The 25,478-nt window shown below is 31.2% G+C and overlaps 1 protein-coding gene and 1 long non-coding RNA gene across 3 annotated transcripts in view; one reads left to right on the top strand and one right to left on the bottom strand.

The window, feature by feature from the left end:
• Positions 1 to 25,478, top strand: part of LOC112601583 (signal-induced proliferation-associated 1-like protein 1) — a 41,531-nt gene that overhangs the window by 11,965 nt on the left and 4,088 nt on the right. For both annotated transcript variants that reach the window (XM_025349282.1, XM_025349283.1), the window contains 15 exons: positions 17,023 to 17,569; positions 19,272 to 19,785; positions 20,365 to 20,627; positions 22,205 to 22,356; positions 22,450 to 22,574; positions 22,647 to 22,885; positions 22,959 to 23,062; positions 23,152 to 23,309; positions 23,395 to 23,501; positions 23,572 to 23,706; positions 23,771 to 24,011; positions 24,103 to 24,367; positions 24,437 to 24,552; positions 24,611 to 24,769; positions 24,839 to 24,953. In XM_025349282.1, coding sequence (XP_025205067.1) covers positions 17,032 to 17,569; positions 19,272 to 19,785; positions 20,365 to 20,627; positions 22,205 to 22,356; positions 22,450 to 22,574; positions 22,647 to 22,885; positions 22,959 to 23,062; positions 23,152 to 23,309; positions 23,395 to 23,501; positions 23,572 to 23,706; positions 23,771 to 24,011; positions 24,103 to 24,367; positions 24,437 to 24,552; positions 24,611 to 24,769; positions 24,839 to 24,953 — 3,231 coding nt within the window. In that variant the 5' untranslated portion in view covers positions 17,023 to 17,031. Of the gene's footprint in view, positions 1 to 17,022; positions 17,570 to 19,271; positions 19,786 to 20,364; positions 20,628 to 22,204; positions 22,357 to 22,449; positions 22,575 to 22,646; positions 22,886 to 22,958; positions 23,063 to 23,151; positions 23,310 to 23,394; positions 23,502 to 23,571; positions 23,707 to 23,770; positions 24,012 to 24,102; positions 24,368 to 24,436; positions 24,553 to 24,610; positions 24,770 to 24,838; positions 24,954 to 25,478 lie in introns of those variants that run through there.
• Positions 10,412 to 13,190, bottom strand: LOC112601584. The gene is made up of 3 exons (XR_003115061.1): positions 13,116 to 13,190; positions 10,592 to 10,694; positions 10,412 to 10,500 (listed from the first exon to the last, which is right to left on the bottom strand). It is a non-coding gene; the product is annotated as an uncharacterized LOC112601584 (long non-coding RNA).

Below are 25,478 nucleotides of genomic sequence, written 5' to 3'. Positions count from 1 at the left end.
AACCTGAGTAGCATTAAGGGGTAATTTTCCTCGATGTAGTGTTCACATACAATAACTTATTTTATCCTATATATGATGTTTCTTATATTCATTTTTAGAAAAGTGACAAACTCTAATTGCTTGTATTGTGAAAAAGTCTTATATTTATTTTTGTTCATAAAAGAATTGGTTTTTTAAATGTATGAATGTAAACGTAAACAGTGTTGTTTTGTGTTTATACAATTATCCCGCTCGCCATCACGGCACCACTTCATTGCTTTTATCGATTTTACAATCAATACTGATGATACTTATTATAATATTGTAATACGTATTCTGGCCGGTGAAAAAATGCGTGCAGTAAAATTATATAGGATGAAATGTTAGGTGTAATTTTTTTCGATTTGAAGCGGTCATCGAGAGAAAAGCTGACTGTCGGTCCCTTGCAAGGCTTCCGCTACTATGTGTTGGTGTTTTTCTCGTGTGACATGTCTCCCACATTCATAGGAAATTCAAATTATTATTATTATTGTTACGTTTGATTACCGCAACTTCCCTTCTCACCGAAGTCGCATCGTGTGAGCTGCGGTGGCGGCGGCGGTGGTTTGTAAGCGCGTTAAAGAAACGCGTCGTGTAATTTGAACAAATATTATTTGGATTTCGGTCGTCAAACAGGGGGAAACAGCCGTTTGCCGACATCTTAGCTCATCATTCATGTCGTGTAAACATTACACCGCAGAGACCCGAATGGTGAGTATAATATATGTGACTATAGGAAAAGGGGACAGAGGTGGAATAGAATACCTAAGGAATATAAAGAAAAGAAAAGAATATAAACAACGTAGGTACTATTATATATACATACACATATATATTATTATATTGTGGAATGAAAAGCGGGGAAAGATCCGCCGCCGCCGAGAGAAAAGCGTTTTGTAGTCTGTACGCCGTACGGTCGCACGTATTTTTAACGGGTCTCTTTAGTGAGCGCGCGCGTGTACGCGTTTGTATGCTTTTTGTGTCTCGCGGGTGTCCGAAAACCATCGTACCGTGTTCGATGACGAGTACAACAACACGTCGTACTCCTCCTACTCCCCTTCTTATTTCTCCACCACCTATTCATAACTCGCGTACACATTCCCCCCGCCATCGCCCGCAGACCACCGCTGCGCGTACAGGCGGCCGATGGCCTTGGAATATAAAATATATAATAGTGATAATAATAATAATAATAATAATAATAATAATATTTAATAATATAAACGACGAACGTGATTTCGAACGACGCAATGATGTCGGTCCGCCTGAAGGAGCGGCGCGGTGATAATATCGTATATTATTATAATGTGCTCATGAATAAGTGCGCGTTATAAACACTGCAGTACACACACATACACGCACAAATCTTCCGGTCAATAAAAAACCACGTTTCGGCAGCGACAATTAAAACGCGTCGTGCGTTGTGCAGGTGGGATGGCCCGCCAGTAGAAATTTTTGTGACGTTCGTCCGACGGACGTGTAAACCTACTGAGTAAACGGCTGTTGGTGTGTATACAATGAAATGAACCTTTTGTCTTTTGACCAGAGGCGTTATTTCACAATGTTGTCCCTCCCAATCCAGGCAAGTTATCTAGAATATCTATCATGATTTCATCCATTTGCTGAAATTATTTTATTTACATATTTCATTAGATACGTGGAGACAATCCATGAAGTCCATCGAGTATAATAATATTGTAATAATAAAGTGGAGTATATTTATAGTATTTTGAGTAAGAACACAGAACTTGCACGAATTTTTAAAGCTATTTGTAAAATTGAATATACGCATAAAATCATTCAATTTCCTGTAATCATAAGCCATACCAATCGTTCACCGTATATACACAAATACTGCAACAGGTTTATAAAATAAAAATTGATTTCAAGTTTGCTTTGAATTTGAACTATTAAAAAAAAAATGTAAAATATAATATATTAAAAGAAAAACATTATACATCCCGCTCTTATAGCGTCCGACCCAGTTGCTACTACACTTATTGATCCCTCTTGATCACGTCACTGTTCTTAACGCATTCTCTTCCGGACTAGATGTATCTGCTGAGGAGACTCCCATCATATACGTTGACACGTCGATCAATGCGTGATCGTTGGTGAATCTGTAAAGTATCGATGTTATGCGCCGATAATAATGATGATATGGATAAGTAACTGTGTTGTCTCTCAGATGTAGGCTTTCCTCTCCCGGCATTTAAGAGACTATGAAGCGGTGCTTTTATTATCTGTATTGAATTTAATTAGTTTAGACTTCTGGCGACACACGCAGACGAAGCAACGTTTGACAACACAATTTACATATTATTGACTTTGAAATTTTATTTCTTGATAAATGCATATTATACCTACATGACTGCGTCGTAAATAACCACCTTAATGTATTAAATTATTTAAGTTGCAATAATTACGTTGAACAAGTTAATACGTGTATGTGGTTTTTAAAATTTTACGACTTGCATCGTTGGGTTTTAAAAATAATCTCATAAAAATATGTATATTCATAATACCGAAGCTGTTTTCTGCAAAAGATAATTTATTATTATTATATCATTATATTATAATGTTTATAGTTATATAAAACTTACTGCTCTAGCGACAAACTTTTTGAGATAGATAATTTTCATAACCATTATTATTATTAATACATTTTTCCAAGAGAAAAAAAATAATTGTGTATAGATATGTAATATACATGAAGAAAAACAGAAAACTTCAAGTACGTGCGTTATTGCGTATATTATTATGTGACAAGCGGGTGTTTATCGGTATCAATCGAGTCCGTAGATTATGTGTATCGCTTAGTCGGTCTTACGACAAGTGTTATACGTACGTAAGTTGTATAATATAGTGTATTATAATTCATAATAATAATAACGTGATATTAAATGTGTGTGTTTCAGTGTGTACGCATAATGGTCATGGTATTAATGTATGGTACATAATATAATATATAATATTATAGTACTAGTATAGTAGTAGTTGTGTATAGTGTGCATCACACATGGGGCATTCACCTGCGCGTCGTCGTCTTCTCGTACCTATATATTATTATAATAGTCTGTTGTAGTTAAGTATTTTAGTATTATATAAGATTATAGTTTTTGTAGTCCGAACACTGCAGAACGGACACGGGGCAACGCGTTTATACGGTGCTCACGGCTCACCGAAAACGAGGTCCTCCTCCCACGCGAATACGTTATTACAGGTGGCGGAGATAATATATTTTATAATAATAATAATTAAGATTATTATTATTTACTGTCTCTCCCATCCTTCTTTCCTCGCTGATCAGATGTTAACGTCAGTCAAGTGTTGCTGCATAAATACGTAAAAAAAAATATATATTAAGTAAAACAATGATTTAATTATTATCAAACATAATTTGAAAAAAATCAAGCCAACAATGTGCAGCAGTGTGTGTCATGTTTGTGTGTGTGTGTGTGTGCGCGCACGCGCCTGACTCGGCAAGATCGCGTAAAGACCGCAACCATGGTTATCTATATTTATTTGAGTAGATAACCGTTGTAACTACGCGTGATCTGGGTGTTGGGACGTCGCTTACCGGCTTTTCACTCTCACGAGGATCGTTGCCTATTGACATTTTCATATATACATATTTAATGTTTATACTTTATTGTCAGTCTGGAAGGCAGCGGGTAGAATGGGTAGATAATAATATTACTATTATATTCACTAAACTAATACGACGATGTTTTCCCATAGGGGCAACTCAGCCCGCCACCACCAACCGATCGGTACTTGGGGGTGAAGGTAGGAGAATATTTTGTTTATATTTTTTATTTGTATAGACGTATAGTTTTTGTGCAACTCGCTTATCCCCTAGAATAGCGCAGGACACCGTCGTTACCTTGTTCCCGTATTGTCACGGCATCGTCGTACCATAAGGTGCTCGGCCTATGCGCGAGGTTCCCAGTTTGCGGTCGTCGTACTCATAAAAATATAATTTACGTACCTCTCCCTAAGTGTTACGCGTTACCTGTATTATCGCCATTGTACTTACGTGTTATTGTTGTTTGTTGTGTTTCAGAAAAAATGTGTAAATGAAATTTTTCGGAAAAGCCTCCTAGTAAAATTTTAAATTACATAATAATAGTAAACACGTTTTTTTTCATTCTTTTGTCAATTTCAAACTTTGTAACGTAATATTACATGATTCACATATATTGGTAATGGTGTCTTAAACGATCAACCATTTTTGTTGATAAATATTAGAGATAAAAAAAACAGCGAACAAAAACTACATGATAATAATTAATAAAAACCTATTAATTATGTATTAATTTTTTAGAAAAAGGCAGTTGTACATTTAAAAATGTTATTTCATTTATATAGAAGAATAAACTACTCACAAAAGATTGCTTTCGTATTATCCAGAAAATCTTTAAATATTGATTCATATCAGATTCATAGATTGATACAAATTTTCACAATACAATATAACAGTATTTATTTTTTTGTTATAAAATTTTTTTTTATTTGATATAAAATTATCAAAATGTGGATCTTTATATTTTATTTATTTTTTCTCAAGTTTAAATTCTATTTAGCATACCTCTGCCTAATTTCTAATTCTCCCAGAATTATTTGAGCATTTTGTATAAGGATTTACCCGATAACATTGTTTTTGTAGTTAGCGGATTTAGATATTCAAAAAAGATTAGTTGTTGATCACAATGACAATTATAGTAGATCGTTTGAAACACCGATACCAGTGTTCTATTTTATTATCATTTATGTTTTCCCAGGCAACAGTTATTATATATTTTATGATACTGTAATAATCATCATACTACGTAACAACGCACCGCGCACGTGGTCGATAACGGATCACACGACGTTTGGTTTTCCTGGTGTATATTAGTATTATACCACAATGTTGTGTTCTTGCCGTCGATGGTCCGTATTGTTTATACACGCGAGTGCTGCAGCGTCGGCGTGTTTCGTACTTAGACTATTACGGTTTGCTTATAAGGAATTAGACGCCATGGATATTTTTCCACGAAACCGTATATAATGTACGTAATGTACACAATTTTAATCACGTAATATTATATCTGTATATGAATATAACCCCTGTTCGTCGATTTATATCTATATTAATTAATTTTTTAACTATTGTCTCCCAATGTGTTTTGCTACGTGTAAAAATGTATAACTGTAAGCGCATATAATAATATATTATGTGTTACAGTGTTACGAGTGTTACGACTTACGGCGCTTATTAAATTCTACTTTTCATTAAAAATAAAGTTTTTTCTAAGATATAAATTCATAATTAGTTTGTTTAAAATTAAATTGGGGTACACGATAATAATTTTTTTTTTTTATAATAATTTGTTTTATACAAATAATGTTAACCAATCATTACTACTTGTTGATTATACAATTAATAACAAATAAAAAAAAAAAAAAAAATAAATGAATAAAACGCGTTTCATAATTTTTTTTTCTCAGTACATAAAATTGCTGATGGTTGTTCTAAATAAACAATTACTGGTCTTACTTTAATTAAATGTTATGTTCACAGGTTTGTTATTTACATTTATTTGTTTATTACGTTCGTACTTCATATTATTTTTATTTAAGTGAAAGAAACAATAAATGTGAAACGCGTTTATTTCATTCACAGCTTATACTTTACATTATTCATTTAGCTGCAGCGCAATGAATTAAATAGTTTTCACAAGGTCGACTTGTCTTAAGTTTTGCACTGTATAATTTGTCAAACTCAAGTGCTGCACCTATTTTTTGTCATAGTATTATACCTGGTGTCATTTTAAGTTTACGTAGGCACATTCAAATTTTTCCTCTAGCTGCTTTTACTATTAGAATATTATATTAACGATACTAAACAATTCAGTTCGCAATTTAACTTATTTTTCTATTTTTGATGGGCTTAATATTTTTATCATATTAAAAGCTTTTATTGACAAAATTCGTAAAATAATTCAACGATTTTTTTTATTAAATACGAGAGTGGGTTTCAAGTAATCTTTGTGAAATAAAATAAAATAAATAAAAATAATTATTGAAAATTTTATAAAAATAATACATTTCAAATACTTGATTTTATTTTATTTGTAACATTTTAGTATTTATGTTTAATAGACAATGTATGTATATCATATAATACATTCTAGAATTATTTATTCTAGCCTATTAGGTATAATTTGTACAAAATACATTTTAAATTCAAATAAAATAGCATACAATAGGTGTCATATCACTCATATATTCTAATCTAATTTAACCACTCATATTGTATTTGCATTTTTGACACCGATCAACAAATAAACACGGTCTTGGGTGGAATATGTTAATGGCGCTGTCAAAATAGAAGAAGCTCTAGGCCCACCTCTATCCAGTTTTTCTGATTTTAATTCGTAATTTAAATGTATAATATTACGTAGAATTATCATAATATCATTAGCGTTACTTATGTATTCATATAATTAAAAATTATAGTGATTCGCATGTCTACTCATGCAGACTGTTAAGAGATGTGTGCTTTTTTATAAATAATAATAATGTATTATTACAATATTATTTTACTGTTGCTCTAACGTTTTTTGACTCTTTTGTTTTTATAAACTGTTTTCTTTTGTTGTGAAGTTACAAAGAGCTAATAAAACTAACGAGAGATCTAGTTTGTAAGAATCGTCGTTGTCGTTTATTATTTGTACATAATGTAAATGCGTGCCGTCTGTATCTACACGACGAAACGTCGTGCCCGCCAAGAGAAGTAGGTCAAAAATGTCCGGTCGATTGAGCTCTGGCGTTGCTGCTCTGCTGCATTTAGTGTATCACGTAATCTGTATTTGATGGAAATTAATTTTCAGTTTACATAATGTCAATAATACATGTATATAGCGCATTAGGGATATATATATTATATACCTAATTTAGCCTATTGGCCGAAGGCAGCCCCCTATTATTTCACTGTAGTGGCAGTAATGTGATGTATACGTCCGTCTATCCTAACAATTACAGCGGTGGCCAAGTTTTTTCTAGTCATATTATTTATTTCTTCTCTTACGTCAGTGAAAATAGACAATAGTGTGAAAAAAAATACGACTAAAACGAATATTGCGTACAGTATAATATATTATTATAATGCCACATAGTGGTGTATAGTTAGTTAAGTTGCATCGAAGGCTGAGATTTATGGGTTAGGCCGCCGCAGTTGTGGCCGGTGGGTGGGTAGTTGCAACCCGGAAAATCGTTGCGCGCATTTCTTGGCTCGAGTTCAGGTGCCTCCGTCGTTGTACGCGTATTTTTTTTTTATATTTATTATGTTACGTGTATTCTTACTACTCGACTGAGGGTCGGCCAAAATTGGCAACATATAAACATTTTAAACTATCGGGACAGGTGCACTCGTTTTACAGCTAAAAAATCTCTTCGTAAGACCATATAAAATATTATGCCCGCGAGAATATGCTTACGCATTTTGATCAATAATATTATTATATTCCGTGGGAGAGTAAAAAATAAAAATAACGTAGGTACCTACTACAGTTTTTTCAATCCATTGGGCGTTGCGTTATAAGTAGTGTCACAGTGGAAGTTTAAAACGCAATTATTTCAAAATAGTTTCATATACGCTTTATAGAACATCAAGAAATTATTGATTTTCTTTACTGCTGTAATAATATTATTTAAACAATTATTATAATTATTATTTATCTGGACGTCAAACTATTGATTTTATAATGTAGTTATATTTTTAATCAATTATTAATATTATAATGTTAGTTTAAATTTAAATATAGGTATTTGATGACTGTATAATGATATGCATGGCACCTAGGTGTTATTTTTACTATAATTCCTGTGATATTTTAAATGTTATTAATAATAAATTAATTAATAGTTATAGAATTTAATAAGAATAATGTTTTTCGTATATAAAATAAATAAAAACTTATAACAAGCGTAAGAAATTGAAAATTAGATTAAGAATAAAGAAATGTTGATACAACTTTTTTTTATGATAATAATTAAATCCAATAGAAAATAATTTACAGTTTTTCAATACTCAATGTTTATTAATATAATTTATAGTAATTTATTTAATAATTATCATTATATCATTATGTTTTTATTTAATATCAACTGCCATTTATACGCACACTACGGAATATCACTGATGCGAAAAAATAATAATATTCAATTATTGTTTTTTAAGACCTTCAAGTATTTCTCGAAATTTAATATGATATTAGTCTTATTGTTTTAAAGCTTAAATAATGAATGGTGGGAGTATTTCAGTTATAGTTGTACATATAATGTATTGTTTGAGTAACTTTTAGGATAGGTTAGCTATGGTTTAATATTAACATGTCCTTTAGAATATTACACGAAAAAAAAAACGTAATAATAATAATCATAATAATTGTAATTAGCTATTATTAACATGGTGTTTTACAACGGATTTATCCCTCGGTCTATGAAATAGGTAATTTGCGTTCTTTCTTTCATTCGTTGATTTTATGCTATAGTTTTTGTATATTATAATTAAAAAAAAAAAAAAAACATTGTACCTTAATCATATCGTACCTTCATTAGTCATTATTATTATTCCATATTTATTAAGATGTTTTTAATATACCTAGGGGCTTTCACATATTATGTGGTAAAAATTATTCAATTTAAATATCACCAGGGGCTACGGATATATTCATGGTAACCTAATCAATGTATTGTACTTTATTAGATGATTTTTCTATCAAACAGCACTCATTATTTCAAAATCTAAAAAAAATTTTAAGAATATTTTTTTTTTTTATAGTTCTTATTTTTTTTTAGTTGAAATAAAATAACATTTTTTTAATAGTTTTTTTCAAATTACCTTGTATGTGATATAGTATTATATGTAAAGAATATAAATCTATAATTTCTTAAATCATTGATATTAACCAGTGCTTGCATTTTTGGGGGATAGACAGAATCCGTCACTACTTAAAAAAATTTTTTAATCAGGGTATTAAATTGTTTTGTGTCTATTTTTTGATAACTCGGTATGTTATAACCTCAAAAAAAAATATTCCCTAAAATTTCTGTTATGAGTAATTTTAACTAAGATTACTCAAAAGCATAAAAAAGACGATTTTGCGTGGGTGCGTTGTGTCTATGTTGACTATTAGTGAGAAAATAGTATACTGACTATCCTTTAGATGCGTTTATTCGTAACATTGTGTGGTGATGTACGTAGTAAGTTTAACCTTCAGACACTATGAACGATTGAAACTCGTATACGTATACTGTTTATGAATTATGATATATATTATTCGGTTTATTTGTATATAATATATATTATATATTATGTTATTTACATAAACTTAATGTTTCATGTAGATTATTACAAAATGGCCCATAACCGCATTAGGTGGTGTGGTAGCGACATTATAATAATATTATTACTCTACGGTCTATGGTAATATTTATTATATGGGTTAGATTACTTGTACATTGGCAAGTTGTTGTATTATTGTTATTAAAGTTTCCCAATATTTATACGACTACGTGGCGCGTGCATAATGTATTATTATAATATAATTTATTATACGTTACACCAGACGTGTTGCGGTCAATAATATCCGCTATTATATAGAGAATACTTATAGTAGGGCGTAGGTACTGAAGATTAGTCGTTTGTTAGAGATAGTTCAGTTCTCTTGTCTGCGAGCCAGCAGTGTGCGAATCCACTGCGTTATCGTTGCTTGATAATCCTTATAGATTATACAGTTACGCTTTACTACTACAGTTATGCGTATTCAACAAAATTGTACTAATAACAATTGAAAAGGCCAAGTACATCATTTTCATTCAAAATCACTGTAATATTATTTACTTAATAATGACCAGTATGACTTTATTTTCTGTAATAGATTGTCTAAAAACATCTGATTGGTTGATTTTTTTAATTTGCATTGGGGATAGGGGGTAAATTCAAAAAATAATAAAATATTGACCATGATGTAATATTTTAGTCTATTGACTATTTGTAAATATATTTTCTCATACCAATTAGTAGTAATACTTTATTTAACTTATTAATATGTAATGACATTTTTCATAACTTAATAAACTAATTGTATACCTAGTGTTAGTTCTAAGTTGGCTGATCAATAGTTACTTCTTAATACAATATAATATTCAAGCTTGATTAATAATTGATATTATTATACTTGAAGGAAAATTGAATTTGTTTTTTATATTTTTTTTAAGGAAAACGGCACATGAGCTACGAGGAAAATGAATACGTTTATAATAATAATAATAATAATATGTAACCTAATACCCACTACAAATGTCGTAAATCGTTATGGCGTTATAGGAAAGCTAAATGCTGGTTCGATTTCTGTTGAATTTATTTCTGTTTAGTTGGTGAATATAAATATTGCAGCACGTGACCGCTGAATGCACATTGTGTGTGCGTAACTAGAAATAGAGAACAAAAAGGTACATAATATAATAATTATATTTATAGCCGGACTATAATTAGCAAACTTGTATTGTCATATTTATTTACCGCTACTACTAGGTACACGCACACACACGATAGTATATAACACGTCCTTGGCAGCGACAACCACTTTCCGTGGTTAAATTTTTACGGACACAAGTCCTGACTTCTATAGAAAAAAAAATAAATAACGCATTATTTGTTACGCCTGTTCAATACTTATATTTAAATTGTTTGGTCGTTTATGTTTGTTTAATAATATTATAAACCGTTCGATTTTTCAGAACATTACAATATGATTATGATAATATTGCTACGTAGCTCTAGTAGTACTATTTTTCTCGGTCACGATCTCGTAATATTAAACATCTAAATTGACTCGATGACTACGATTCAATAAAAGGTTTACATTTTTTATTCTTCCCTCAATATATACCGTGCATTTTTTTTTAGTATATTATAATTTATAATATATAAGTTATAAAATATAAATATAAATCGTCATGATGTTCGTGACATTGTCGTGTCCGTGCCCGCTTGCTTGAACTATATTTAAAACCGCTCGAAATCCATATTTGGATATTGAAGTATAAAAGTATAATGTTATTATTTTGTGAATCATATAATGTGATTCAAATTAAAACGCTTTTCCTGTGTACAGTCGCGCCGTTAGATACATAATATACGCTACTCAATGCTCTATATTAAAGATACGTGTTTTTATTTTTACAAACAAAATAATACAATTTTTTAGATCGATTACTCGTTGAATTCGAAACCGGGTTAACGCATAAGGTTATACATCGTGGCGTGCGCATGTACTTGTACGATAAAATAGTTACGTAAGTCTGGAATGGATGATACACATTGTGTTTAATGTATAATCTATTCTGTATTATTTCTATCCCGTACCGTAGTCGCTGTCTTGTGTGTGTGTGTTATCGACGTGATGAGAATGGGACGAACGAACGCGCCTTGATCGCATAATAATGTGCCACGGCTATAAATTGTTGATCGTTATGAATGCGTACAGATACAGTTTTCGTTTCACGTCATTTTCTTTTTATTTAACATGTGAACGGAAAACTAGATAAATTTACATGTTGTGCACAGTTACATACAAAAACGGAGCCCTACGACATGCCATATTATTATTATTATTATTATTATTTGACGGCTTCCATTCGGCTCTTTCGATATTAATTGTTCTTGTACACTTTTTTTTAAATTTTTTTTTTTATAGACGGCTTATAATTTATTTACTCACGTCAATGTGTATCATACTCGTTAATATTAATAAATTTTTCGTGACAATAATATTCTGGTCGTGTCAACGCCCGGCAGTCGTCTCGGTCCGCTCCAATTACAGAAGATCTTGCTGTTCTCATTTTTTTGTGTTCAATATTATTAACGTGTGACGTGTATATATAATACATCATACATGTCGAATGCGACATCTCTCAATTATGTCTCCGAGAAACTACGTTTCTAAACAAACGTAGTCACAGATGTTGTTCAACAATATTGAATACTTTGATTTTGAATAATATAATATATGATAGTATAAGCACTACATTTAATGATGAATATCAAATTGTACAAAATATCATAATATAATATACATTACAGTGTAGCGATTGGACACTAAGAACTTGCAGTTATGTCAGAAAATCAAAATTTCCACAGTTCATACCGTATTTTTTAATGTTTGTTTGAAATAGTACGACTAATAGAATGGCTATTTGGGATCATTCATTATTGGCCAATTGCCTTACAAAAATGTCAATAGTAAATTACTGAAACTTATTAAAATTTGCACTGATTAATATATAACTTAAAAATATTTTAAAAATACCCTTGTGAACCACTTTAAGCATTATAATATATTTATATACACACCGCGTGTGTCTCGTATCGTTCTAAGAAATATGAACCCAATGAGACACATCAGTATATTTGAATTTGGATTATTGAACAAAAATGTATAACAATTTTAATTAAAAGGCACACTATTCCCTTGCATGTTGTCTGTCTCCTTACAAATGTATAAAGTACCAAATTTGCGTTAAATTGTGTGTTATTGGCTTTGTATAAAGTGCGAATTTTCCTATATATTCAAAATTAAAGGTAAGAACATTATCAGTGTTCTATTGTTGGCTTTTTACGATATTTCAATTTTTCAGTGAGTTAATTATAAACATTTTTAAGTTTCAATATTTTACATACTAATAATTGTTTTATAAATTAAAATATGAAATATCTTAATAACTCAACGATAGAACACAGATGATGTTCTTACTTCCAAGCTTAAATTATAATTCAATTCATTTTAATGTTTAAGTTAACGGTATAAAATTAGTTCTGCTCAACTTCAATTTTGTATATTTTATGTAAGATGGAGACAACATATTCAGGTGTGGCGTCCTCTTTATAGGGTATATATTTCTTATTTTAGATTACTGTATATTATTGAATAGCAAAGGAGAAAATTTGAATGCAATGTTTTAGAAATGCATACTGCGTAACTAATGTAGTATTATTGTAGATATAGTAAATACGATATACTTACAAATAGATGTTAGAAACTCACTGTTTTCTTTAGTCGGCAAACACTCTTGGAAAAGGATAGAATTCTTCGGAATATTTCTGCTGTAGGCTACACCCTGAATTTTAGGTATACGTGTCGCCGCACGTACCACATTTTAATCGGTATAATGTTATACATCTTTTATACGATTTCCTGGGCATCAAAAATTCCTTCACTCTCCACGCACCCCCACGACTACATCCCAATGGACGTAGACCAATGTCTGCTTCATCCCCTTGCGGCATTCCAGTCAATTAAATTGGTTTGCCATCCGACAATCATGCAGCCCGCAGGTCAAAATGCGCAGCCGCTCCCATCGCAATGGTATTCGTCATGTATTGATATATATATACTGTATAATATACCTAAATGTTATGTATAACATAATAATATAATGCTATTAAATAGAAGACTGCGCGACAGATGGTATATTGGTCCACAGGATACGCTGCAGCGATGATGCACACGAAGAGGAGACCTCTCTCGATCGCTTGCTTTACTCTACTGCTGCCGGTCCTTTGTGTTGTTTTATATGCGTACGTTGTATATTGGGTAGGTATTTTATAGTCTGTCGTACGCGTTTTCGTCTCGGAATTCTGAATTTTATTACTCCGCAGGATGTCTCGATGGTCGGTCGATTTGCGTTTTGTATGTGCCTCAGAGTATTGTCGACCCTTGAAAATACCTCGACCGCAACGACGACAACGACATTCCATCGCGTGCACCTAAGTTAGGGGGGTGGGGCGCACGATGCAATAATCGTGAGTGACAACAGTAGTTTTTGGAAATCATTATTATTTTTTTAAATTAATTGTAACAGTATACTTTATGTTTTTGCGTTTTGATAAAGTTATAATAAAGTTGTAAAAAACTAAATGCATTAGTCTCATAAAGTTCAGTTAAAATTCTCTGTATAAGAGATAATAAATAATCATAATTTAAAAAATTACAAAAATTTATCAAACGTAAAATATTTTTAATTAAAGATATTATTAATTAAATACACCGTGCGCATGAAGAATGTATAAAATATTAATGACGAAAGTTAAAAAAAATAATTTATAAATTATATGTATACAAGTTTTAATTAATGTAAAACAATTAAAAATGTTAATAAAAAAGAAAAATTGAAAAAAATAGAATAAGTTTAAAAATTGATTATTTTAGTACCTAATTTTAACTTTAATAAGGAAGCTATGTTTACTATATGATAAAAATTATTTATTTTTCTTCAAATTCACAGCCCTATAATGGATAATAAAAGAAGATACATTTCCTTATAAACCTTCTGGTTGGTGTCTTAAAATAGATTTCTGTGGTAGATGAGGTTTGAATGTTTTATTCGTTGATTTTAAAACGATGGAAAGCTTCTTCAGTTTTATTTAGATTGTCTCTCTATTATATCATTATTTATTTTAATATGTACCTAGCTTTATATAAATTCAATAATATATAATATTATGGATTTGACTACGTAGAAAAGTATGATGAAATTTTCACGTGGTTTAAATTCGTAAAGTTACAAAATCCATTCTAAGTATTCGATCTTCTATATTAACATGCTTAAAAATTTGTATTTTGAAATGAAAAAATAATATAATTGAATAAAAACCGTAGGGCTGGAATGGAGTGTCAAAATGTGGATTGTGATCGATTTAATATTAGGTGCATACTGCATAAGAGGTCAATTTTATTTATTTTTTGTCACCGACGTATTTATGTTTTTTTGAGACCAACGTCTTCCGTTACGACCTACGTGGCGCCGACGATGGTCGAGCCGGATATTCTTATAGGCTTGGCGTGTCATATTATTCATGTAGAACATGAGATGACCATAAGTACAGTAATAATAATAATAATAATAATAATAATAATAATAATAACGATGTGTATTACCTAATGGTGTTTACAGAATATGTTTGTAGGAGGGGGTAGTAGTGTGTTGGTACTACTTGAATGACACAGTATTTAATTGAAAAAAATGTTTATATTCAATTACAATAGTATTCAAATGTGAAACACATTCAATTTGTTTAAAAAAAAATTGTTATATACTCTAGTACACTTAAAATTAAAATAATGCATTCATAAATTACTGAAGTCTGTAGGTACTTAACTATTGGTAACGTAAAAAAATAAATTAGTTAATGTACAGTGTATATACTATATAGCATTAGCATTGTACATTATAACCAAATAGTATATAGTTCGTTTACTGTAGGTATATATTATATACTAGTATACTACAAATCACTTATGTAGTACAAAAGATTTAAAATAGTTGATTATAATTTATAACCATATATGTCCATTATATTAACAAATTTCTATTATAATATATAATGGATATAAATTGGATTATATATATTATAATATATGGTGTATTATAATTTATAACTAATTAACTATTTCGCGTTTGTTTAATTTATATTTTATTGCCATTACTACTTAGTATTTACTGTTTGTATTCGAAACCTTAAACCTACCGACTTGATTTGTATCGTACTTTTTTCCGCGGTCCCAAGATACTGTTAGTATTATGCGTTATTGCTGCTGTTGTATAATAATTGATAAATATATTAATATATATATATAGGTATAAACTACAAGGTGTATCACAATGTTATAAAGCCAAAAATGTATAAAATATCCAAATTTAATTTCTATCCAATATGTTCAGATCTTACTGATACACCCTGTATGATAAACATAACTAAACGCGTGTTTGTATATGAATTTTTAAGTTTTAAATATCACTTCTAATTTCCATACGCACGAGGTTTGTTTTCGTATAATTTTTTACTTTCAGTATCTAAATTTCAATATCATACACAATGATCTAATAAATACGTATATAGGTGCTTGCGAATAGTTATTTAAATTAAGGCCTAACTAGTAGATATCTCTCATGTTAATATATAGAAGTATTATAAGAACCTTAACATATTTTTACATATTTTATTTGTAATTTGAAAAAAATATATGCGATGGATTTCTTTACATAAGTTTACGTAACAGGTTGTGTCAACGTTGTTCTTCTCTACAATAGCAGGCGACACGTTTTCCGGCAACCTTTTTTATTTAATTTTTTCTCTTATTATTCTCAAATTCAAACTTCCGCCGAATTTTCAAAATGTATTATTCATAAATTGGCGGTATTCCGATAACGCCATTGAAGTTTAACCCAACGCGCGGGAGAGAATTTATGATGAATTATTCATAATATTATAGGAGTATACTCGTACATTATGTACACATTTCAATCGGAGATTCGCGTGGTGTACAATAATTAGCAGTCATACGCGGCACTACACCAGTGGCTATTCATCGTCGGCCGTCCTTCTTATCTGCAACGTTGGCCAAAAAAAAAAAAAATCAACAAAAAACGTGCGATACATTTCTAACCGTCTGCATGTATGTATAATATATATATACGAATGCCGACTTGCGAACAATCATAAATGCGCGCCTGCAAACTAATTCACACTTGTGACTTGTCCAGTTGTCCGTACCGCAATAAATCGTATACATTTTAGATGCTACATTATTTTTTATCATTAATCTATAATAATAATAGTAGGTAAAAGTTTAGTTTTTTCAATATTCGTATATTGGCGAATAGATAGATACACTTAATAAATGTCTGGTACCGCGTGGTATAAACAATATACGTCTATATAGAGTCTTGTGAGCTGCAGGAACTTCAAACCGTTTTATTACGTCGTACGTGTTATTTTTGTAAGCGAAATTCCTAAAAATAAAAGAATCATATTTCTTTATTATTAAAATTTGGTAGGTCATATCATGTTTTAATATTATATTGCATAAATAATAATTACGTGTAAACATTTTTTTTTCACATCATTCTCGACCACAGTGTACTTATGGTTTTTTAATTCTCGTTTTGCAGTGGATTGTGATGATAGGCCTAGAAGGAGGCGCGCGTAACGGCGGCACCACCTCCACTAGCACGGCACGTCAACATGCGGCCCAAGCGATGGACTATTACAACAGCAATGTGTTGCGGGCCCGCACCAACGCCGGCCTGTCGTCGACCCGCGGACAGCAGCAGAGGTCTGTCCAGGATCCGTTGTACCGGAGCAACTCCAGTCTGGAGCTCACGCACCACTCAGACTACCACCACCACCACCACCACCACCTCCATCATCACCACCATCAACAACAGCAACAGCAGCAGCAGCAGCAGCATCGTCAACAACGCGGTGTCGGCGCCGGCCACCACTTTGGCGGCAGCTCGGCGTACGTCGACTCTCGGGCTGCGGCCACTGACCGGCCGATGGCCAGCCCGCTGTTGAAACGAGAATACGGTAGTCACGGTTCCATCGACGTCATATCTTCGGACCGGAATTCGGCGGGCAGGGCGTCCGCCGGCGAGAACTTCTTCGCGCTGCTGCAGGACTACCGCCCCACCGTGTTGGACATGATCGACGGAAACAGTGAGTTTGTTTTTAATACGTCGTCCTGTCTAATCATTAATCTAAGGCTAATCCTCCCCTCCGCGCTCGGATTAAAGACCATTGTGCTCCGGAACATAATAAAGCACTTACTCAGTGGTTGGCCACTTAAAAAATTCAATTTTCTCGATTATCATATTCAAAAAAAAAAAAAAAAAATTACTACCTTTTTTACATTGGTATTAGAGAAACAATTAACAAAACTAGCAAATTACCCGAGTAATTCAATAGAAATTACGTTCATAAATTATTAAACAAAGATATATTAATACTTTGTGGTAAAAGCGAATAACATTACTGCTATTGCAGTAACACTAATTATATTTTAAGCGTTACGACACTATACTATACTGTTACCTAATGTGTGTTGATCAAAAACACCTAATATCAATTAATAATTTATTGTGTTAGTATACATAACTACGAAGTAATACCACGCACCTACATATTATGTGCACTACATGCATAGTTGAATTGCTACATTATTCACAATCCCGTTTTCACTAATTTAGAAACTTAAGAAGACCCCAAACCACCGTAATTCATCAATGTAAACGGTTTTAAGCGGTACACATTTTCAGAGATAGTATTCGCAGTAGCCTTATCAAATTTTTATCACACATGTAAAATAAATTTATGCATGTTGTAACGTTTTTATTTTTATAGCTTAAAGACAATCTAAAGTGTTTATTTATATCGATTCATTTTTTTCTACTCTTTTCATTTATTTACTAAATATTATTGAGTACTTATTAATATGTACGTATAAAAAAATAAAAACGTTCTGGCACAAATAAAGTCCTCTTCTATGTAGTGTGAAAATGTGGTAAATCTATTGTAAATAATATACTCACAAGTTCGTCCTGTGTGAATCTGTTATTTTATATAATTTAATTATTACGCAAGGATCATTGTAGGTATACCTACTTACACGAAACTACTTTCAAAATATTTGTTTAACTAATATTTAAACATATTTCAGGTAAACATTTTTATAACAGAGAACTGATTTAAATTTGTAATTAAGTCTATTGAAGATCAGATTTTTTACATTCTCAAATTTTTAATGTCAACTTCGAGTTAATTAAATTGATTAAATTTAAAATTTTTCAAAAATATGAGTATAATAATTTTTTCAAATTAACTTTTAAGAATTTGAGGTGATAAAACTATAAATTATAAGAAATTCACTCATAAGCAGACTTTAAAAATTCATATCAACACGTTTTTTGTAGAATTCTTATTGCTTCAGTATAAATCAATCAATATGCTGGAAATCAAACACTTTTAAATTCCCATACATTACGTATGCGTTAAAGTTGTTAAATTGACAGAAATTCCCTGTACTATTTCATACAATGTATTTATTTTTTTATTAGTTTAATCATACAAGTTATTTACAAGTTATTGCTATCAAATATAATTGTATCGTAATAATAATTTATAATTTAATCATTTTTCTTACTATATACGATTTGTGCATTTTTTTATTTTGTTCTTTAAAAAATGTTTTGAATGCAGAACTGTGTGTCTTCTATAGAATACTTAACCTCCATCCGGGCTTGCTCATAATATCATCACGTACAGTCGTTGGGCGTGCATATAGCATATTATTTACATTTTATTTTTCATCGAAGTTCAAACGCTACCGTTCCTTACACCGTTTTATTGTTTCCGCATACAGGTAACAACCGAGAATTCGCGTACCGAGAAATGCCGGTCGACACGCCGCCCGATGATAGGATTGCGTCAACTGTGACGATGAGTAACGGCGGTACCGGTGCGGGTGCCGCAGACAAGACGACCACGTCGCCCCAAGGTCCTAACTCCAGCAGCCCAAAGCTTAGGCTCAAATTCCACAAGTTTTGGGGAGCCAACAACAAGTTCTCCAGGACCACGGACGACGCGACTTCCGGCGGTCTGCCGGGCACTCCTGTTTCCAATGCACAGGTGGCGGGCGTTGGATGCGCAGACTTCACAGGCGATGAGCGACAGAAACGACGTGGCTTCGCCCATTACGACGTCCAATCTCTTACGGCCACTGTGGGCCTGGCATCAAAACTCCAAAACATGTTGTCCAGGCGGAGGAACACAGCCACTGGTGCTTCGGCCGCTTCCATGCTTGCCGCTAGGTCATCCACGCCAGACAGTGGCGACGAAGACCTCGGCGACGGCAAACACAACAATCTACTGGACAGGTACCTTTATTAAATCGATTTAAATGCGTATTAAACAATGGCATACATCGTCGTCGTTGTTATTGGTATAACGATTAACGAGCTTATGTACTTAAGTAAGTTTCGCGCTAAAAATAACCGCTCTGACTACAGCCTGCACAGTTGAAAAACCAAATTTATACAAAAGACAATATTTTACGTAACGTTATTATTCTTTTGATATCATGATTTAAAACAATGTTATTCGATTTTGAAAAACATAAAAATATGACGATTTTTATATTAATAATGATAACTTTTTTTGTATTAACAATATGAAAAATATAATAAAACGCTATGTCAAATATTGTCTATTCCTTACCCAGTATATAAATAAATTTGGTTTCATAATTATAACCGCATATAACTTGAGTGGTTCATTTTCGTGCGAAACTATTTTTCTATGTATTGTAATCTTGTTATTACGCAAAAACTAATGTAACGTGGTGTTGACATGCTAAGTGCATTGTTAATATATATTTTGAATTAGTTTTAAAATTATTAAAATAGCCTATAATATTTTCATTCCTCTAAATATGATGATTTTGTACTTGGTGATAGCTGTCCGTTCTTTCGAAACGAACTCGGCGGTGAAGTCGAACGAGAAGTGAGCTTGACGCAGAGAACCCAAGCTGGACAGATATCCACACTAAATAATGGAAAACTGTACCACAGGCCGCGTATGGCCTACGGTATATCGGTCCTCGAGTTTCAATCCGGAGAAACGCACTGGACCGACAGTATCTGCCCTGAAAAATATTCGAAATTGATCGAGACCACCGACGAAGGAGATTTGTATTATCGATCGTTCTTTTTCGGTCAAGGTAATATAATATTATACTAACATTACATTAAACTTTACGATAGCTACTTACTTCTGTACTAATTTAGTTAGTAGGTACTTTACGTAATAATAAATAATATTCAACTGTATGTCTGTATATTACTAGTAGGTAGCATACTATACTATACTATACTATACCCATAGGCTCCGTCAGGTTATTAGTTTGGGGTAGGAGGTTCATAATATAGGTACGCTGATTTCTAAATAATGTTTTAATATGAAGAAATATTTTTTCAAATCTTTAGACAATATAAATTATAATGAATAATTTTTTCGATGGCTACAAAGTGCAATGCGCGAGCTACTTATAGAAAATTCATTGAAATTTAAAAGTTCATTAAAAATACAATTGAGAAAAAAAAAACCGTTTAACCATTATTTAAAAAATACGTAATTTAATGGTTATTATGTTAAATAAAATATGATCACTACCATTCAATTTTTAAATTTTTTTATGAAAAGCGATTGTACCTATATCTTCGCAATTATTTACAAATGTAATTGCTAGTACCTACATGTTACATTCCTATATTTTATATTTACAACATCATATATTGCTTAAAATGTAAAACCATTGGTTTCCAAAGTTTTTTTTGGTGGAAACGAGAATTGTACCTTTTTTGTTTTTGGCGGAAAAAGGCTATGGCGAAAACGGGTAAATCCCGACCACTATACATACGACATAGATATACTTCGAAGCAATAAAACAAGACGTGATAAACTACATTAGGCCTTTATATTTCCCGGGATAATCAGTCCATCCAAACTGCACTGTCTTAAGTATAAATTGAATTCTCATACACGGTTTTAAATAGTCGCAACAATTTTTAAATATGAATATTAAATATCCTCCATATCACTCCGACACATCTTTAGCTTGGGATCAAAAAAGTCTTAACTCAGCAAATCTTTAAATATTTTGTGAATATGTTTATTAAATTAAACTTTATAGTACGTAGTACATGTATAATTTAACAGCGAATTTCTTGGTTTTGGATTGGTTGAATGAAAATGGTTCACCGACTGATATACACATATTGTTTCGAATTATTTTGATTTAAAAATTACATGAATGAAAAAGTTTCATTTTAATAAACACCAGTAAAATGTTTGCATTTAAGAGATATTAGGATGAACCGATAAAAAGTTCATTGAATTAAAATTTTGAATTTGATTTTCTGATAAAACTGAAAAAAACAAGAGAACTTTTTCATCACAATCTCACAATATGAGGTATGCGGTCATATACTCTAGATTTAAATTTTTAAGTTCTTATTTTTAAATACCTTAAAAAAACCAACAATAGTTATAATTTATTAAAATATTAACATTTATGACAAAATCTGCATTGATTACTTACCTACTAAAAAAAAAATTCTAAATGGTGTAGTTAAATGCTACTAATTGGCAATTGCAAAGAAGAAATTAAATGATTATCATTTAAATGTATTAATGAATACTTTAATAATAGTTAGAAGCATTTTAAATCTTTGTTTATGTGTATAATAACTAAGCTATAATTGGAATATATCATAAACAAAAAAATTAATTGTTTAGATCACCAGAATTGGTTTGGAATGGATGAGACATTGGGACCTGTTGCTATCAGTTTAAAAAGAGAAAGAGTTGAAACTGATTTAACATCTAATGGTTGTAGTTCAAATCCATTAGTTATGTTTAGATATCGAATTATTATCCGAACAAGTGAAGTAAATACATTTTAATAATCTATATAAATAAATATATTATATGTTTTTGTGTTATATTTTTTTTTTTAATCGTTTATTTTCTTTTATTTTTAGTTGCAAACTCTTCGTGGTTCTATTCTCGAAGATGCTATTCCTAACATCAAACTGTCCAGTAGTTCTAAACATATCAATACAAAAGATGTCTTAGAATATATTGTTCCAGAAATTCCTCTTTCATGGTAAAAATAATTTACCATTTAAGTTATTGAATGCATTATGATCATTAACTAAATATCAAACTTACATTATAGTTTAAGGATGGGCGTGTCAAGTACCAGAGTCGAAGAACTATTGTTAGGTCTAGATGAACAAGGTATTTCTCATACCTACAAAGTTGGAGTAATGTATTGTCGTGCTGGACAATTTACTGAAGAACACATGTACAATAATGAAGAAGCAGGATTAGCATTTTATCAGTTTATGGACAGTATTGCTCAAAGAGTACGACTAAAGGGTTTTAACAAATACAGAGCAGGATTAGATAACAAGAGTAAGTCTCCACTATAAAATCTAATTTATATTAAGATCATTTGTTGAGATCCTAAACGTTTTATATCTTATAGCTGATTCCACTGGACTTTATTCATTCTATAGTCAATTTCAAAACTGTGAAATCATGTTCCATGTGTCTACCATGTTGCCATTTACTCCAAACAACAGGCAACAGGTATATATATATATATATATATATTAATTTATATTTATAAAATGTATTTAATTTATAAAAAATTAAAAAAAATTTTTTAAATTGTATAGCTTCTTCGAAAGCGTCATATAGGAAATGATATTGTTACAATCGTGTTTCAAGAACCTGGAGCTCAGCCATTTTCTCCAAAAAATATTCGTTCTCAATTTCAACATGTATTTATTGTGGTCAGAGTTATAAATCCATGTACAGAAAATACTCAGTATAGGTAATAACCAATGACTTTTAAATGATCATGTAATAGTTTAAAGTAAGTTTTTTTTATTTTTAATATTTGTCAATCATAATTTTAGTGTTGCCGTTACAAGATCTAAAGAGGTTGAAATGTTTGGTCCTCCAATTCCCTCAGAAGCAGTGTTCAAGAAATCTAAAGAATTTAGTGACTTCTTATTAGCTAAAAGTAAATATAAATATAACATAACAATCTAATTTTGTTTTAAAATATTTGTTTAACACTTATAAACTTGCAGTTATTAATGCTGAGAATGCTGCTCATCGATCTGAAAAGTTTGCTACAATGGCAACTCGTACAAGGCAAGAGTATTTAAAAGATTTAACATTAAATCAATCATCAAATACTACTATTGAACCAGTGCAAAAGTTTTGTAAGTTAATTGTAATTTTAGATAACACAAAGAGTTTTAATTTAATTAATATTTTTTGTTACAGCAATGCTGTCATTTAGCAGTAAGAAAAAAGAGAGGTGGCGACCAAGATTTCAGCCTGACGCTTCTCAAAGAGGTGCTATTTGTTGGCAAGTAGTGTTAGAAGAAGGCAATGGAGTTATTGGTGGACACTGTCTTCTGGCTATATCATCAGACTCCATGGTCCTTGTAGAAGAAAATAATCATGACATATTATTAGTTGTACCTTGCAAGTCTATATTGGGCTGGACAACTCAAACTAATAGGTATGTATTTGTGGTGTCAATTGCTTTGTAAGCTTTAACTAAAATAATTAATATTTTTAAAATATAACACAATGTGTATATTTATTTATAGTTTACGAATATATTACCACGAGGGAGAATGTGTTACCTTGCATATGCATGAAGGTTGCAGTGACGGTGATAGAGATGAATTGATGGAAGTTGTAGTTAGATTACGAGCAGTAACTCAGGGTTCTGTTGCCCAGGAACTATCATTACACCGCAATTCCTTAGGCCAATTAGGGTTTCATGTTCAACCCGATGGTTTGGTTACACAAGTAGAAAAATCTGGCCTTGCTTGGGAAGCTGGTCTCAGGCAAAACTCCAGACTCATAGAGGTATGATGATATGACCTATGTCATGAGTACAGTTTTTAATTTATTTTAATAATTAATATTCAATCTTAGATATGCAAAGTAGCTGTTGTCACACTCTCACATGATCAAATGGTGGATTTATTGAAGACTAGTGTTCTTGTCACAGTTACTGTAATTCCACCTTTCCCGGATGGTTCACCCAGAAGGTATGTAACACATAGTATTATGTAGAATTATTAAACTGTTCAGTTCATTATATTTCAGAGGTTGCCATGTTCAAAATTGTTCCTATCGTGCTGACAACAGTAGTTCTCCAAAAGGATATGAGAGTGAATATGAAAATGTTGCAGGTATGTCAGCTGTAACTAGTCCTAGAAAACAAACAGCTCTGCAACAACCAGTTACTGGCAATCATAGAAAAATGTATGTAGTAGCTATTGTAAATAATGTCTCTTGAATTTTATTGATTTATAGTTCTTAATATTGTGATAGGTATGAACGCAGCCTGTCACCACCAAGGTCTAGCAATAGTTCAGGTTATGGTACCATGGGCAGTAATAAATCCTATACAACACCAATGGATACTCGTTTTCCTCAAAATCCTGAGGTAAGTTATACAAATGGTAGTTAAACAGTTGGTCCTATGATCCATTGAGTTGAATTGAATAAGTGAATAATTAGTATAAATAAATCTCGGGTTAAGTAGTTAGTCAAGTCCCAAAAAATTTTTATTTTTCATTTTTCATTTTTACAGAAATGTTAACAGATGTCAATTATTATGTTTTTATTGAACATATCATTAATGATATGATTAAAAATATTCATTATTAATTACTATAAAAAAAACACTTTTTGATTTTTTTCACATTAAAATTTACTAATTGTTTAATAATTATTCATTGACAAAAAATTATTAGAAACTTTTTTGATTAACTGGTATCGAATTAATTTTTTATTACCATAGGCTATTAAAGCTATTTAGGCTATTAAACTAATTTATTTCCATCAGGCCTGACTTAAACAAAAGGTAAAAATGTTGGCTTGCTTTAATTTAAATTTATTGCACTTAATTAATAATTCATGTATAGTTTATTCATAACTTTTTATATTTAATGTAGAAACAAACAGAAAA

Source organism: Melanaphis sacchari, unplaced genomic scaffold, assembly GCF_002803265.2.
Source record: "Melanaphis sacchari strain LSU unplaced genomic scaffold, SCAv2.0 Contig7_pilon_pilon, whole genome shotgun sequence".
Classification (NCBI taxonomy): Eukaryota; Metazoa; Arthropoda; class Insecta; order Hemiptera; family Aphididae; genus Melanaphis; species Melanaphis sacchari.
The sequence above is the reverse complement of the archived record's forward strand: the minus strand, read 5'-3'. Positions and strand labels throughout refer to the sequence as shown.